This window comes from Helianthus annuus, chromosome 11 (genome assembly GCF_002127325.2).
Source record: "Helianthus annuus cultivar XRQ/B chromosome 11, HanXRQr2.0-SUNRISE, whole genome shotgun sequence".
Classification (NCBI taxonomy): domain Eukaryota; kingdom Viridiplantae; phylum Streptophyta; class Magnoliopsida; order Asterales; family Asteraceae; genus Helianthus; species Helianthus annuus.
Window position 1 is genome coordinate 132,143,090 of NC_035443.2, and position 15,292 is coordinate 132,158,381.

The 15,292-nt window shown below is 41.8% G+C and overlaps 1 protein-coding gene and 1 pseudogene across 1 annotated transcript; both read left to right on the forward strand.

Moving 5' to 3' along the window:
* Positions 1-897: 897 nt before the first annotated feature.
* On the forward strand, positions 898-981 carry LOC118484590 (annotated as a pseudogene).
* Positions 982-3,834: 2,853 nt separating this feature from the next.
* Positions 3,835-4,761, forward strand: LOC118484074. The gene is made up of 2 exons (XM_035979966.1): positions 3,835-4,321; positions 4,499-4,761. Exons 1-2 carry the CDS (start codon positions 3,835-3,837, stop codon positions 4,759-4,761), a joined length of 750 nt encoding a protein of 249 aa, XP_035835859.1.
* Positions 4,762-15,292: the final 10,531 nt, after the last annotated feature.

Consider the following 15,292-nt stretch of genomic DNA (forward strand, 5'->3'; position numbering starts at 1 on the left):
GATTTGGTGGAGGAGCCGTCTCTTGTTGGTATGTTGGCGGAGATGTGGTTTGGCTAGATCGGCTCTTTTCAGCTGGAGGTAGCGGAGCCTCCTTGGTACCTACGGTACGGTTTCTCAACGTGATCAGATGTACTTGCACCTTGAGGTTGGTTTCGGTATTGCTTGGTAACGCGCCTTGTGGTCTCTCGGAGAAATTTTGAGCTAGTTGATTTAATTTTTTTTCAATGTTTTGAATGCTAGCTTGTTGGTTTCTAAAGTTTGATTCCAGTTGTTGGAATCGATCCGAGTTTTTCTTTTCGGTGTCAGAGATGAGGCGAGATACGGTATCTTCAAGCCTCTCTCGTCCCCCTTGTTGTTGTTGAGAGAAATTTGTGACTCGTTTTCTTGGTTGTTGAAAGTTTGTTCGTTGGTTTAGATTTTGTTGGTTACTACTATTGCCGGGTTCTCTCCAACCAAGGTTAGGGTGGTTACGCCATCCTTGGTTGTAGGTACCCGTTAGAGGACCCAACGGCCTAGGTCTATTATCAATGTAGTTTACCGTTTCTGTTTGGTTATCCATTTCTTTCATACAACTCCAACTTTCATGTGGTCCACCACACCCTTCACAAGCCATAACCGAGGCCATTTTTGCCATTTCTAACTTTTTGATTTTTGAAGAAAGGGCCTCGATTTGGGCTTGCAAAGAGGTGCTTTCATCAACCTTATGGGCGCCCAGGGCAATAGATTTTGTGCCTCGGGGAGTGTGCCATTGAAAGTTGGTTTGAGCAATTTCCTCAATTTGATTATAAATTTCATTTGGGCGACGATTACCTAAAAGTCCCCTGGAGCTAGAGCAAGTGTTTGTCTTGTGTGTGGCAACAACCCATTGTAGAAAGTGGATACTTGTTGCCAAACGCGAGACCATGATGAGGACACTTTCTTAGTAGCTCATTGAACCTTTCCCAAGTTTCATATAAGGATTCCCCATCTTCTTTTGAGTATGTATTAATTTCAGTCATCCCAGGTGTTTACCGAGCCAACTGGGAGGGTATTAAGCCAAGCCTTAGCTTGGTCTTTTAATGAAAATGGAAACATTCGAAGGCGGATGGCGTCATTTGATGCTCCATTGATCCGAAAGGTATCACATATTTCCAAGAAGTTGGTAATTTGTAAATGGGGATCTTCGTCCGCAAGCCCATGGAAGGTTGCGGAGTTTTGGAGCATTTGTATCAAATGTGGCCGAAGTTCAAAGTTGTTGGCCTCGACATTCGGTGCATTGATAGCGGCGACGAGATTACCTACAGTGGGCCATAGGTAATCCATGAGGGTACGTTGATCCGCCATTGGAAGTGGGTCCCCCGAAACTTTCTCTTGGTTTTTAGCTTTAAGTCTTTTTCTTAGAAAGCGTTCGGGTTCGTCTAGCGGTTCTTTTATGTCTCTGCTGGAACTGGAGCTCATACACTATGTAGAAAGATCAGGTGTGGCGCCTGGGTTCCAAGTCTTGCAATAAAAACACAAAAGAACGTTGGTCAGAAGTTTCACCACGGCCCCGTGCTCAGATGAACACGGCCCGTGGTCGGAGATACAGTAATTGTTTTCCGGATCCCTGTTACTGGAGAGCTCGACACGACCTCGTGTTGCACCGACACGGCCCCGTGCTCAACCCTCTGTAACTCGGAAAATAAAAACTGCCAGTAACAATGCTGGGCACGGCCCGTGTCCGACCAGGTACGGCCCGTGCTGAGTTCTGCAGAAACTGAAAAATTAAGAAAAAATCAAAAAAAAAACAGAAAAATAAGAAAAAACGATTAAGGCGTTGATTCCTAACTTTCTTAAAATCCTTGTGTCTCCGGCAACGGCGCCAAAAACTTGATGTGCGTGCGGTGTAATATATTTTTATGTATATTTTTAGCCCTTTTTAACCACTTTAGTCAAGTTTTAAATTTATAAAACACGATATTTTACTAACACCAAACACACATATGGGCAAATGCACCCATCGCGAGCGTAGTATAGTGTTGGTAAGATACCGAGGTCGTCCAAGGACACAAGAGCTTTTAATACCGGTTTATCCTCAACGTCTAATCAAATCAAAAGTTTTAGAAAAAGGTTTTAAACTAGAAAATAAAAACTAAAATGCTGAAAATAAAAATAAAACAGATAGACAAGATGAATCACTTGGATTCGACTCGCCTTTAGTGTAACCTTTGATTATTTCCACACTTTTGCACTTTTTAAGAGATTATCTTAATTATAGTAGTAGGCGCCTCTTTTGAAGGTGACATTACCCTCAACCCAGTAGTTTGAGTCAGCAAGGATACAATCCTAAAGGGTTGGGTTATTGAAAGATAATTAATTAAGTTATTAATGCGTAATGTGGTAGGCCCCTCTTTTGAAGGTGACGTTGCCCTCGGCTAAGTAGTTTGAGTCAGTAGGGATACAATCCTAAGTAGCCGGGTTAATGTTTTAATAGTAGTTTACATATGAGGGGATCAAGAAATTCGAACCCCCGCCATCCAATACCAGTGGGTATTGAAGGAGGTCCTACTAAGCTTGACCCAGGTCCTTGTAGGATCTATACACTGAACAAGGCAAGACGCTTACCAAACCATTCCCTTAACCCCCGACCAGGTAGCCAACATATCTCCATATAGACCGTGGAGATATGAATGGTGTAAATCTTTTATTTTATATAGACAGTAAAATAACGCCAAGACACCACGGACAAATGATAAGGAAGATTCACCTTCAACATAAGAAACTAGTTATTAAAGTCATTAATACATAACCAAATAAAAAATGCGAAAAGATTAAAAATAAAAAGTATTAAACTAAATGCTTGTCTTCACCAAGTGATGCAAGAGACTTAGGCAAACATGGCCTTTGATTGTCAAGAACTCTTACTATCAATCTTGGATCCCGAGACTACTACACACACTCTATGATGGACGATGGTGGTGGATGTGGGTTGTGATGGTGGTGGTGGGTGGGTGAAGTATGAGAGAGGTGGTTTGCCAAGGGATGAGTAGCAAGTGAGCCAAGCACCCCTATTTATAGCCTGCACAGAAGCCCGGACACGGCCCCGTGTCCACCCATCTTCTCTTTCTTCATTAAATACAGTTTGTCTGCATTAGTTGACCACGCCCCCGTGTCTGCTGGGCACGACCCCGTGTGCAGAAGCGTATCTGTACTATCAAGATTTGCCTAGATTCTACTAATCTTGGAGTTAACCACGGCCCCGTGTCCAGTGGACACGCCCCCGTGTTGGGTGATAGAAGATTCTACAACTTTGTCTTTTCTGCAGACACTTGGGCACGCCCCCATGCTCATTGAGCACAGGGTGTGTTCAGCCTTCTGTTCTCTTGTTTTTGTTTTGGGAGGATGCTGTCGAGGGGTCGGGCATGCCACGTTTATTCCTTTTCTTGTATTTATGTTAGATTTAGCTGCCTTTTTGCTTCTTTTGTTCCTTGAGCTCATTTAATCCTGAAAATACAAACGGAATACAAAAACATACTTTTTCCAACATTAGTACTAAAAAAGGGTTAGTTTTATGCCACATTTGATGTAATTTATATGTTGCATTTGCACACATCATCAAACAAAAGACTGATGGGATAATAAGAAAAAGGAGATTGGAAGCGAAGCAGTAAGAGCGATGACATGGGACGAGTTTAAGGTGCCATTCCTTAAACACCATAGCCCCAAAGCAGTTATCTATCGAATCAAGGAAGAACTTATTCAACATAGACAGAAAGGTGAATCTATCGATAAGATCACAGGCATCTTTCTCGAAAACTAAGGTTTTGTGATGAGTTGGTAACATCCGAAGAACAGAAAGTGTATTATTACTATAATATGCTAAGTGCAGAGTATCGGGAGTTTATGACTCCCTCGAAATATGAGACTCTCACTGAAATCATTAATACTGCTCGAGTAAGGGAGATAGAGCTGAAGAAGCAAATAGAGAGAGGTGAAAGAAGGGCACAAGTTGTAGATCCAAGCCCTACGAAAAAGGCGCGTACAACTGAATCATCTAAGAAACAGGATGGGAAAGGCGGGTCGCCGAGTTGTAAGGTTTGCGGAAAAGGGCACAAGGGCGAGTGCCGGTTTAAAGATAAGCCGTGTCCTATATGTGGGAAGACAGGGCACACAGCTGCATTAAGCCCGGGGAAGGTGTCAGTGTGTTATAAATGCTACCAGCCGGGTCACAAGAAATCTGAATGCCCGGAGCTAGTCGGGAAGAAGGATGGCAAGGATTCACATACAGATACTCCAAAGGCAAAAGCCAGATCCTTCCAGCTAACTGCGGCCGAGGCAAAAATGGAGCCCGATGTGGTCTCAGGTATATTCTCTATAAATTTAATTCCAACACATGTAATATTTGATACGGGTGCGAATAAATCCTTTATTTCACATGGGTTTATTCGACATCATTCATTTGTATTGACGAAATTACCTATGCCTCTAGAAGTAGAAATAGGTGACAACAAAAGTTTTATTGTTTGTGATGTATGTCAAGATTGTAAGATGAGTATCGACGGTGAAGAATACTCAATAGACCTAATTTCGATGTCTATGGGAGAATTTCAAGTAGTGGTCGGGATGGATTGGCTATACCGACATCACGCGAAGGTTGTGTGTTTTCGTAAGGAGATAAAATTAACATCTCCAAGTGGGAAACATGTTACCATTTATGGCGAGAAAGGGGGTAATCCCGTGATATGCACGATGCTGAAAGCTCACATACTTATGACGCGTGGATGTAGAGCGTTCATGATATAGGCGAACGAACCAGACAAAGGATCGCCAAAGATTGAAGACGTACCGGTGGTACGTGAATATGCTGATGTATTTCTAGAAGATTTACCGGGAATACGGCCTGAACGGGAGGTAGAGTTCGGAATCGAATTGATTCCAGGCGTGAAACCTGTGGCCAAGGCACCGTATTGGCTCGCGCCATCGGAGCTACAAGAATTGATGTCTCAAATCCAAGACTTGCTAGACAAAGGGTTTATTAGGCCGAGTGTGTCTCCGTGGGGCGCACCGGTGCTATTTGTGAAGAAGAAAGGCGGGAGCATGCGCATGTGTATCGATTACCGGGAGTTAAATAAACTCATGGTGAAAAATCGATACCCGCTCCCAAGAATTGATGATTTATTTGACCAGCTTCAAGGCGCGAGTTGGTTCTCAAAGATTGACCTTAGGTCGGGTTATCATCAGTTAAAGGTCTAGGAGGATGATGTACCGAAGACGGCCTTTCGTACACGGTACGGGCATTATAAATTCCTCGTGATGTCCTTCGGATTGACCAATGCACCCGCGGCTTTCATGGACCTCTTGAACAGGGTTTGCAAACCAATGTTGGATAAGTCGGTGATAGTGTTCATCGACGACATCTTAGTGTATTCAAGGAATGAAGCAGAGCATGCAAACCATTTACGTGAAGTGTTGGAGACGCTCAGAAGAGAGAAGTTATATGCAAAATTCTCGAAATGTGCTTTCTGGTTATGAGAGGTGCAATTTCTCGGGCACATTATTAGTGCAAACGGGGTGTTGGTATGTCACACCCTGACTTTTGCGGAAGCGTATGATGTGTGACTGGTTTAATATCATTGCATTCAATCATAATAAACAACTACATGATCAAAACGATGTTCACCCATTCATAAAATTTGAGTATTACAAACACTGATCATTCAAGTTTTTAAAACACAACCTTCTACTAGGTTACAAACCAACAAAAGTGGATGGCATCTAAACTTGTAGTCTACTTCTAGTTACGACACCCGCGCCCAAGATCCATTCCTGTTACCTAAAATACATGTAATTTTGGAAAACATCAACAAAAGTTGAGCGAGTTCATGCGTCTTGTTTGGGTATTGTATTTCTTGTAAATCTTTGAGAGACTCTGATGTGCGTGAAGTGTGTTATATTTTTTGATGTATATTTAAGCCCTTTTTACACTTTTAGCCAAGTTTTAAATTTATAAAACACGATATTCACTAACACTAAACACACATATGGGCAAGTGCACCCATCGTGGACGTAGTATAGTGTTGGTAAGATACCGAGGTCGTCCAAGGACACAAGAGCTTTTAATACCGGTTTATCCTCAACGTCTAATCAAATCAAAAGGTTAGAAAAATGTTTTAAACTAAGAAAAATAAAAACTAACTAAATGCTGAAAATAAAAATAAAATAAAAACAGATAGACAAGATGAATCACTTGGATCCGACACGTGTATTAGTATAACCTTTGATTATTTTTGCACTTTTGCACTTGTTTAAGAGATTATCTTAGTTATTGTAGTAGGCCCCTCTTTTGAAGGTGACGTTACCCTCAACCCAGTAGTTTGAGTCAGCAAGGATACAATCCTAAAGGGTCGGATTATTGAAAGATAATGAATTAAGTTATTAATGCAAATTGTGGTAGGCCCCGCTTTTGGCGGTGACGTTACCCTCGGCTAAGTAGTCTGAGTCAGCAGGGATACAGTCCTAAATAGCCGGGTTATAGTATTAATAGTAGTTAACTTATGAGGGGGTCAGAGAGTTTGGATCCCCGCCATCCAATACCTATGGGCATTGAAGGAGATCCTACTAAATTTGACCCAGGTCCCAAGCAGGACCTCTAAACGCTGAACAAGGGCAAGACCCTTACCAAACCGTTCCCTTAACCCCCGACCAGGTAGCCAACATACCTCCATATAGACCGTGGAGATATGAATGGTGAAAATCTTTTATTTTATATAGACAGTAAAATAATGCCAAGACACCACGGACAAACGATAAGGAAAGATCACCTTCAACATAAGTAACTAGTTATTAAAGTCATTAATACAAAACCAAATAAAAAGTGCAAAAGATTAAAAATAAAAAGTATTATACTAAACACTTGTCTTCACCAAGTGATGTAAGAGACTTAGGCAAACATGGCCTTGATTGTCAAGAACTCTTACGATCAATCTTGGATCCCGAGACGACTCACACACTCTACGATGGACAATGGATGATGGTGGTGGATGATGGTGTTATGGTGGTGGTGGGTGGTGGATGAGGTGTGAGAGAGGTGGTGTGCCAAGGGATGAGAGAGAATGAAGCCAAGCTCCTCTATTTATAGGCTGAACAGAAGGCTGGACACGGCCCCGTGTCCGCTGGACACGGCCCCGTGCCCGCTGGACACGGCCCCGTGCCCGCCTGACACTCTCTCTCCTCATTAATTGTAATTGCGAATTACAATTAATGCGCCTGCTGTACTTTCACCACGCCCCCGTGCCCGCTGGACACGGCCCCGTGGTGGGCAATGGAAGCTTCTACTGGTTTGTCTTTTCTGCTGCTTCCTGGGCACGCCCCCGTGTTCGCTGGACACGGGGTGTGTTCAGACTCTGTTTCTTCTCTTTTGCCTTGGGAGATGCCGTTGAGGGTCCGGGCAGTCCACTTTTGTTCCTTTTCTTGTATTTTATGGTAGAATAAGTTGTCTTTTTGCTTCTTTTGTGATTTTGAGCTCATTTCATCCTGAAAATACAAAAGGAAGACAAAAACACTCTTTTTCCAACATTAGTACTTAAAAAGGGTTAGTTTTATGCCTTAATTGATGTGATTTATATGTTGCATTTTACACACATCAAATACCCCCACACTTAAACTTTTGCTTGTCCTCAAGCAAAACTCTTTAAATGTGGCTTACACTCCCAAATGGAATAGGTAGAAGAGAAGTTTTTTTTTTTTTTTTTTAGCTTGTCCTAGAGTGTCGGGAATCCAAGGTTTTTATAGGTTTTATTTTTATTTATTTACAATCCTATTCGTTATGATTTATTTTGAACGTTTCATAAGATGAATTACTTATTTGGGCATAGCATGCCTTATTAAAATTCCATTTATATACAAGTTCACATACCTCACGGGAGATCACTCAACACTCGGCCGAAGGTGTATATTTTTAGTGAATCACTCGAGAGCGGCACGGAACTTACGTCTTCCATAGGCTTGCCAAGCAATCAATCCTCCTCCTTTTTAACTTTTTACCTTTGTAAATATCAAGAGGACTTTTTGGGTGAAGGCTTGGGTTTAAAGGTGGGTGGTTAGTGGTTAGTAAAAAGGGCGAAAATCGTAACAAGCGTCGGTTTTCGTGAAGTACCTTATTTTTAGTGACTTTTTATTTTGAAGTATTTCTCCAAACAGGCTTTTATAGCTTTTGTTTGTTTTTGACTTCATTTTTTTTTTTTTGATCGTCACATAAAAAGGTGAGTTTACGAAAAAAAACGAACTTGTTACTAAAAAAAAAATAATAAATAAATAAATAAAAAGGTTTTTGGTGGGTAAAAAGGGTTTTGGGGTAATGAAATGAAAGGTTTAGGCTCAAAGGGGCTATCTAGGGGGATTTTGGGTAGGTAAAAAAAAATGAAAAATAATGGTTTTGAAAGAAAAATGGTTAGTCCTAATGCCTCCATCATTTACTTACTTGGGTTTAAGTTGGTAAGGACCGGGAATGTATCGTCGTGGCAAGTTCTAGATTTGTAAGGACCGAGCGGCTATTCACACAAGAAACGAAAAATGAGCATTTAATCTAAATATGTGTATTTTTGTGCTCAATAAAGGCTCAAAACTCACTTTTGTGGGAATGGGTTTTTAATGTGACCAAGCATATATAATCGAATTTTAAACTAGACTTGTTATGCCGTTTCATAATTTTCTTATGTTGGTTCCTTTTTTATCACGACGCTATCGGTTGTAAACTTGTAAAAATATAACCTTGTTAGAACTTGTTATTCCCAACTTAAACTAAGACAAGTAAATAAAAAAATGAAAAAGTTTTTGAAAAAAAAAATTGGGGTGTTTAGCGGTTCCAATAGAGTTTTGTGTAAGGCTTGTGTTTAGGATTTTGCAAAATTTCAAGGTTTTAGCATCCCCCCCACACTTAAATTACACATTGTCCTCAATGTGTCCAAAAATAATGTTTTTGGTTGATTAGAATGTATAAAAGTGGGTTAAAAAGCAAAGATTTATGTTACTGGCATCCTGGACACGGCCCCGTGTTCACCGGGCACGGCCCCGTGGTCAAGTGCCAGTAACAAAAATTACAGAATTGAAACAGAAGCCTGGACACGGGGGCGTGTCCGCTGAACACGGCCCGTGTCCAGTTACCTGAACTGGGTGATTTTCTGCAGGGGCTCAGCACGGGGCCGTGTTGGTTGGGCACGGCCCGTGTTGAGCCTTCTGTGATGGAGATTTTTGTCAGGTTGCTCTGTTCTTCGTGCATGGTTCCATTTTTCTCGTTCCCTTTTTCATCCATTACCACCATGAGTGTGTTTTATTCTCACGACATCAATCATAAAAACCATCATAGCATTGCAAATCATAGAGAGACATTACATTAAGTTAGCTAAATAACTAGGGGATACATAAGGTTATCATAAGGGTTCTACTTATTTAAGAAAATTTCGGGAATAGCTTCCCGATGTAGTAACTCTCTCTAGCCGATGGCTCCTCGGTTGTCATTCAAAGCCATTCTTCTATCTCCCTTGGGAGGTAAAAGGTAGCTTCATTCTCTTCGATGTCTCGAGGAGGAACGCTCACCGGGACTCCTTGCACCACCCTTGGTTGAGGTACTTGGTGCATGGCGTGCCATTCTGCTGGAATGATGACCTCGGGTACTACATTCCACGCCCTTTGGGTTATCACCGGGACCAAAGGCGGGGAAGCGAGAAGGTTTAATCTCTGGTGCAAGAGATTTACTTCTCGTAGGCAGCCCTCCAAACCTACCGTCAGATGATTAATACGATCCACCAAAGCTTCTTCTACTCCCGTCATCTCGTCTATGGCTTCCCTCAAAGCGTAAACGTAGTTTACTAGGGAATCCTCTGCCGTAGACGACCTTCTTCCATTTCGGTTATTTCTCGAAGATGTTCCGCTGTTTCTGCTGGCCATTTTCTGCGAAATAATCCGAAGATAACTAAACTTTTGCAAAACAGTACCTCGAACACGGCCCCGTGCTCAATGGGCACGGCCCCGTGTTCAGCTATCTGCAGGATTTTTTTGTCTAACGACTCCAGGTTTTTAAATTATTTTAATACACTTTTATTGTGTTTTAAGCTTAGATAATTTAAAACAAAGTTATAGAACTAACTTTAGACAAGAATCTGTAGCAAAAACTCCTACAAACCTTTCATAGAAGGTTGGAATCATGGGTTTCCAAGCTTCCATGGAGGTAAGGTTTGAAAAATTTTTGGAAGAAGGAGAAATGAACAAAAGTGGAAAAGACAAGATGGTCCTTAGGAACCTTCTTTTAGCACTTACCTAGGATGGTATATGTGAAGATCCCAGGAATCTCTGCTTGGTGAAGTGGTCAAAAATGAGCAGGATTCATGCTGCATTTAAAGAAAACGACAGCACACTGGACACGGCCCCGTGTCCGCTGGACACGGCCCCGTGTGCAGAGAAAATCCTGACACATTTTGTCCGAATTCTGACAGAATCAGCAGAGAATCTTCTGAGTGAACACGGGGGCGTGTTGACCGGGCACGGCCCCGTGTCGGCAGGCTGTTTTATGGAGTTTTGTTTCTTACTAAGGAGCTAATCTATATCGGGTGGCTCTTGACTTGTTGGAACAACCCCAAAGTGCCTAAGATACCTTAATTGTCCTATACTAAGGCGAGAACGCAAGAGGTTGTCGGTGAGGGTAATTCCTATTTTTATTCTAGGTGGACAAGTCCAACCCTTTCCCGGGCTCTCGTTAAAGAAGGTGTATGCCGAATCGCTCAGGTCTATGTATGCATCGAACGAAGTCGATGGGGAGTCCTTCACGGCACAATCGACACAGGGACGACTATCGTCCGCGTCTTTTCTAGGTAAGAAGGTATTTTCGGGAGCAACGAGGTTGTCGGAATGCGGTTCCAACATTTCCTCATGGTCATCATCTTGGGATGGATCTAAAAAATCCTTCCTGAGTTCTTTTGACCAATTGAGAAGTAGTTCTTCTAGTTGAAATAGCTCGTCAAGGAGCATTTCTCCTAGAATATCTGGCTGGGCGCATTCGAGGGAGAAATAGTGCTTATTTTTACTTTCGCCCCTCTTAAGGTTACAAGGAATCGGTGGGTCTATATAGTGGGGCCTATAAGTGAGGAAAAAACATTTTAATTCCTCATGTTCGCCTCCACATATTCGACACCACAAACCATAAGAGTGCCGAAAGTAAAAAGAATTACTATCACTCATGTTTGTGTCAGAAATTACCAACCGCCGGGATCTAACGGTTCTGTTTTCAGCAACTGAATCTTGGGCACGGCAGCGTGTTGAGTGGACACGGCCCCGTGTTCAGCCTACTGTCTGACTTAAAACAGGATTGCCAGTTCCAATGATTGAGCACGAGGCGTGTTCAGCGGGCACCACCCCGTGTTGAGCTCTGCAGAAGCTAAAAATCTAAGAAAAATCCTAAAAAATTAAAGAAAAATAAAAATATGATTAGGCCGTTGATTCCTAACTTTCTTAAAATCCTTGTGTCCCCGGCAGCGGCGCCAAAAACTTGATGTGCGTGAAGTGTGTTATATTTTTTGATGTATATTTAAGCCCTTTTTACACTTTTAGCCAAGTTTTAAATTTATAAAACACGATATTCACTAACACTAAACACACATATGGGCAAGTGCACCCATCGTGGACGTAGTATAGTGTTGGTAAGATACCGAGGTCGTCCAAGGACACAAGAGCTTTTAATACCGGTTTATCCTCAACGTCTAATCAAATCAAAAGGTTAGAAAAATGTTTTAAACTAAGAAAAATAAAAACTAACTAAATGCTGAAAATAAAAATAAAATAAAAACAGATAGACAAGATGAATCACTTGGATCCGACACGTGTATTAGTATAACCTTTGATTATTTTCGCACTTTTGCACTTGTTTAAGAGATTATCTTAGTTATTGTAGTAGGCCCCTCTTTTGAAGGTGACGTTACCCTCAACCCAGTAGTTTGAGTCAGCAAGGATACAATCCTAAAGGGTCGGATTATTGAAAGATAATGAATTAAGTTATTAATGCAAATTGTGGTAGGCCCCGCTTTTGGCGGTGACGTTACCCTCGGCTAAGTAGTCTGAGTCAGCAGGGATACAGTCCTAAATAGCCGGGTTATAGTATTAATAGTAGTTAACTTATGAGGGGGTCAAAGAGTTTGGATCCCCGCCATCCAATACCTATGGGCATTGAAGGAGATCCTACTAAATTTGACCCAGGTCCCAAGCAGGACCTCTAAACGCTGAACAAGGGCAAGACCCTTACCAAACCGTTCCCTTAACCCCCGACCAGGTAGCCAACATACCTCCATATAGACCGTGGAGATATGAATAGTGAAAATCTTTTATTTTATATAGACAGTAAAATAATGCCAAGACACCACGGACAAACGATAAGGAAAGATCACCTTCAACATAAGTAACTAGTTATTAAAGTCATTAATACAAAACCAAATAAAAAGTGCAAAAGATTAAAAATAAAAAGTATTATACTAAACACTTGTCTTCACCAAGTGATGTAAGAGACTTAGGCAAACATGGCCTTGATTGTCAAGAACTCTTACGATCAATCTTGGATCCCGAGACGACTCACACACTCTACGATGGACAATGGATGATGGTGGTGGATGATGGTGTTATGGTGGTGGTGGGTGGTGGATGAGGTGTGAGAGAGGTGGTGTGCCAAGGGATGAGAGAGAATGAAGCCAAGCTCCTCTATTTATAGGCTGAACAGAAGGCTGGACACGGCCCCGTGTCCGCTGGACACGGCCCCGTGCCCGCCTGACACTCTCTCTCCTCATTAATTGTAATTGCGAATTACAATTAATGCGCCTGCTGTACTTTCACCACGCCCCCGTGCCCGCTGGACACGGCCCCGTGGTGAGCAATGGAAGCTTCTACTGGTTTGTCTTTTCTGCTGCTTCCTGGGCACGCCCCCGTGTTCGCTGGACACGGGGCGTGTTCAGACTCTGTTTCTTCTCTTTTGCCTTGGGAGATGCCGTTGAGGGTCCGGGCAGTCCACTTTTGTTCCTTTTCTTGTATTTTATGGTAGAATAAGTTGTCTTTTTGCTTCTTTTGTGATTTTGAGCTCATTTCATCCTGAAAATACAAAAGGAAGACAAAAACACTCTTTTTCCAACATTAGTACTTAAAAAGGGTTAGTTTTATGCCTTAATTGATGTGATTTATATGTTGCATTTTACACACATCAGACTCCTTTGTAAACAGGTATGAAAAGCGTGTATGAACTTGAATGTTTTACAAGGACTTTAAGGCATGTGAGGACATAGGGAGCACTCGTAATGGCTCATTCCCTTGTCGATTTTTCTCGATTGTGTCGGTTAACCTCGACTGTGTCAATTTACCTTGACTGCGTCGATTAACCTCGACTGTGTCGATTACCCTCGACTGTGTCGATTAACCTCGACTGTGTCGATTAACCTCGACTGGGACTCCAAAGCACTGCTAGGTACTAGTTGTGACCATGAGTGGGGTTCGGCCTGCCTTCACATAAGCCGCAGGGATCTCGTCCCGTTGACTAAGAATTCGTTCAAGGTTGCCGCCTCTGCCTCGTCATCATCACCGTAGTCAGGCACCTTCACAATCGAAAGGGAAGAGCAGCCATTTCCTACGGAAGCAAGCTCAGAATCTTGTTTGGTAATCACTCTAGCTATGAGCTTTGCAATGAACGCGAGGTCGATAGCTTCATCGTGCGAGTTACATACAATAATAGAAGTCGGAGTCGAAAGTATCTTGTTCACGTCAATAATCATTCCGTACACTTATTCGTATATATTCACATCAATATTTATTCCGTACACTTATTCGTATGTATGTATCGATAAACAAATATATTACTTAGCATATACAGGCATTTCGATGCATCATATTACATATAACTCTCGTTTTTGGGGGGGGTCATTTTTCTAGTTGTCGATTCACGACAAAAACACTACTTGGTACTCGTTCTCACCAAGAGTGTATTTTATCTTTGGCAAGTCTAACTCGTGTAGACTATGCCTTAGTTGGCACCTTATCTTGAGGGTATTCCCTACTAATGTCCTTGCCTTGTCTCTTTTTGAAAAGTGTTTGACTCGTGGATCTTGACGCTTATGTGAATGCAATGAAAACCTTTTTGTAAAATGTTTTCATGAGAGAACTCTAGTGATTGTAGTCTAGACTCGAGAAGGAATCCTAGTTCACTACAATCGAAGCTCTGATACCAAACTGTCACACCTTGACTTTTGCGGAAGCGTATGATGTATGACTGGTTTAATATCATTGCATTCAATCATAATAAACAACTACATGATCAAAACGATGTTCACCCATTCATAAAATTTGAGTACTACAAACACTGATCATTCAAGTTTTTAAAACACAACCTTCGACTAGGTTACAAACCAACAAAAGTGGATGACATCTAAACTTGTAGTCTACTTCTAGTTACGACACCTGCGCCCAAGATCCATTCCTGTTACCTGAAATACATGTAATTTTGGAAAACATCAACAAAAGTTGAGCGAGTTCATGCGTCTTGTTTGGGTATTGTATTTCTTGTAAATCTTTGAGAAACTCCTTTGTAAACAGGTTTGAAAAGTGTGTATGAAATTGAATGTTTTACAAGGACTTTAAGGCATGTGAGGACATAGGGAGCACTCGTAATGGCTCATACCCTTGTCGATTTTCCTTGACTGTGTCGATTAACCTCGACTGTGTCAATTTACCTTGACTGTGTCGATTAACCTCGACTGTGTCGATTACCCTCGACTGTGTCGATTAACCTCGACTGTGTCGATTAACCTCGACTGTGTCGATTAACCTCGACTGGGACTCCGAAGCACTGCTAGGTACTAGTTGTGACCATGAGTGGGGTTCGGCCGTACCCGTTAGATCTAACCCTCGTCCCTAATTAAGTATTAATGGCATTTATGTATTTAGTCTATGCTCACATGATCTAGTATTGCATTTCATAGGCATTTCATACCGTTTAAGCATTTGTACATGTATTCCACCCCCGAGAGTTATAAAACCAAAAACAGTTAAAGAAAAGGGGGAGCATGAACTCACAGTTTTGCGTCTTCAGTACTCGTAACTCAAATCTCGTCAGCAAACAAGACTACCTGCAATGTGCTAGGGTCTATTAGACGAGCGGGCCGTGCCTTGCCTTCGTATTCATGTTTTGAGTTACGTTTCCTTTATGTATTATCCGAAGTTATAATACTTCTTAAGTATTTATTTTAGTATTTCCTTACCAAGAATGGGAGTATGTCATACATGCGTATTTGTATTCTTATATTTGTAGTTTCCG

Bases quoted from the DNA above. Each gene is read 5' to 3' on its own strand.
- LOC118484074 (XM_035979966.1), top strand. From the start codon at position 3,835: ATGCTAAGTGCAGAGTATCGGGAGTTTATGACTCCCTCGAAATATGAG. The intron at 4,322-4,498 runs GTATATTCTCTA...ATGTATGTCAAG, and splicing joins GGAGCCCGATGTGGTCTCAG to ATTGTAAGATGAGTATCGAC.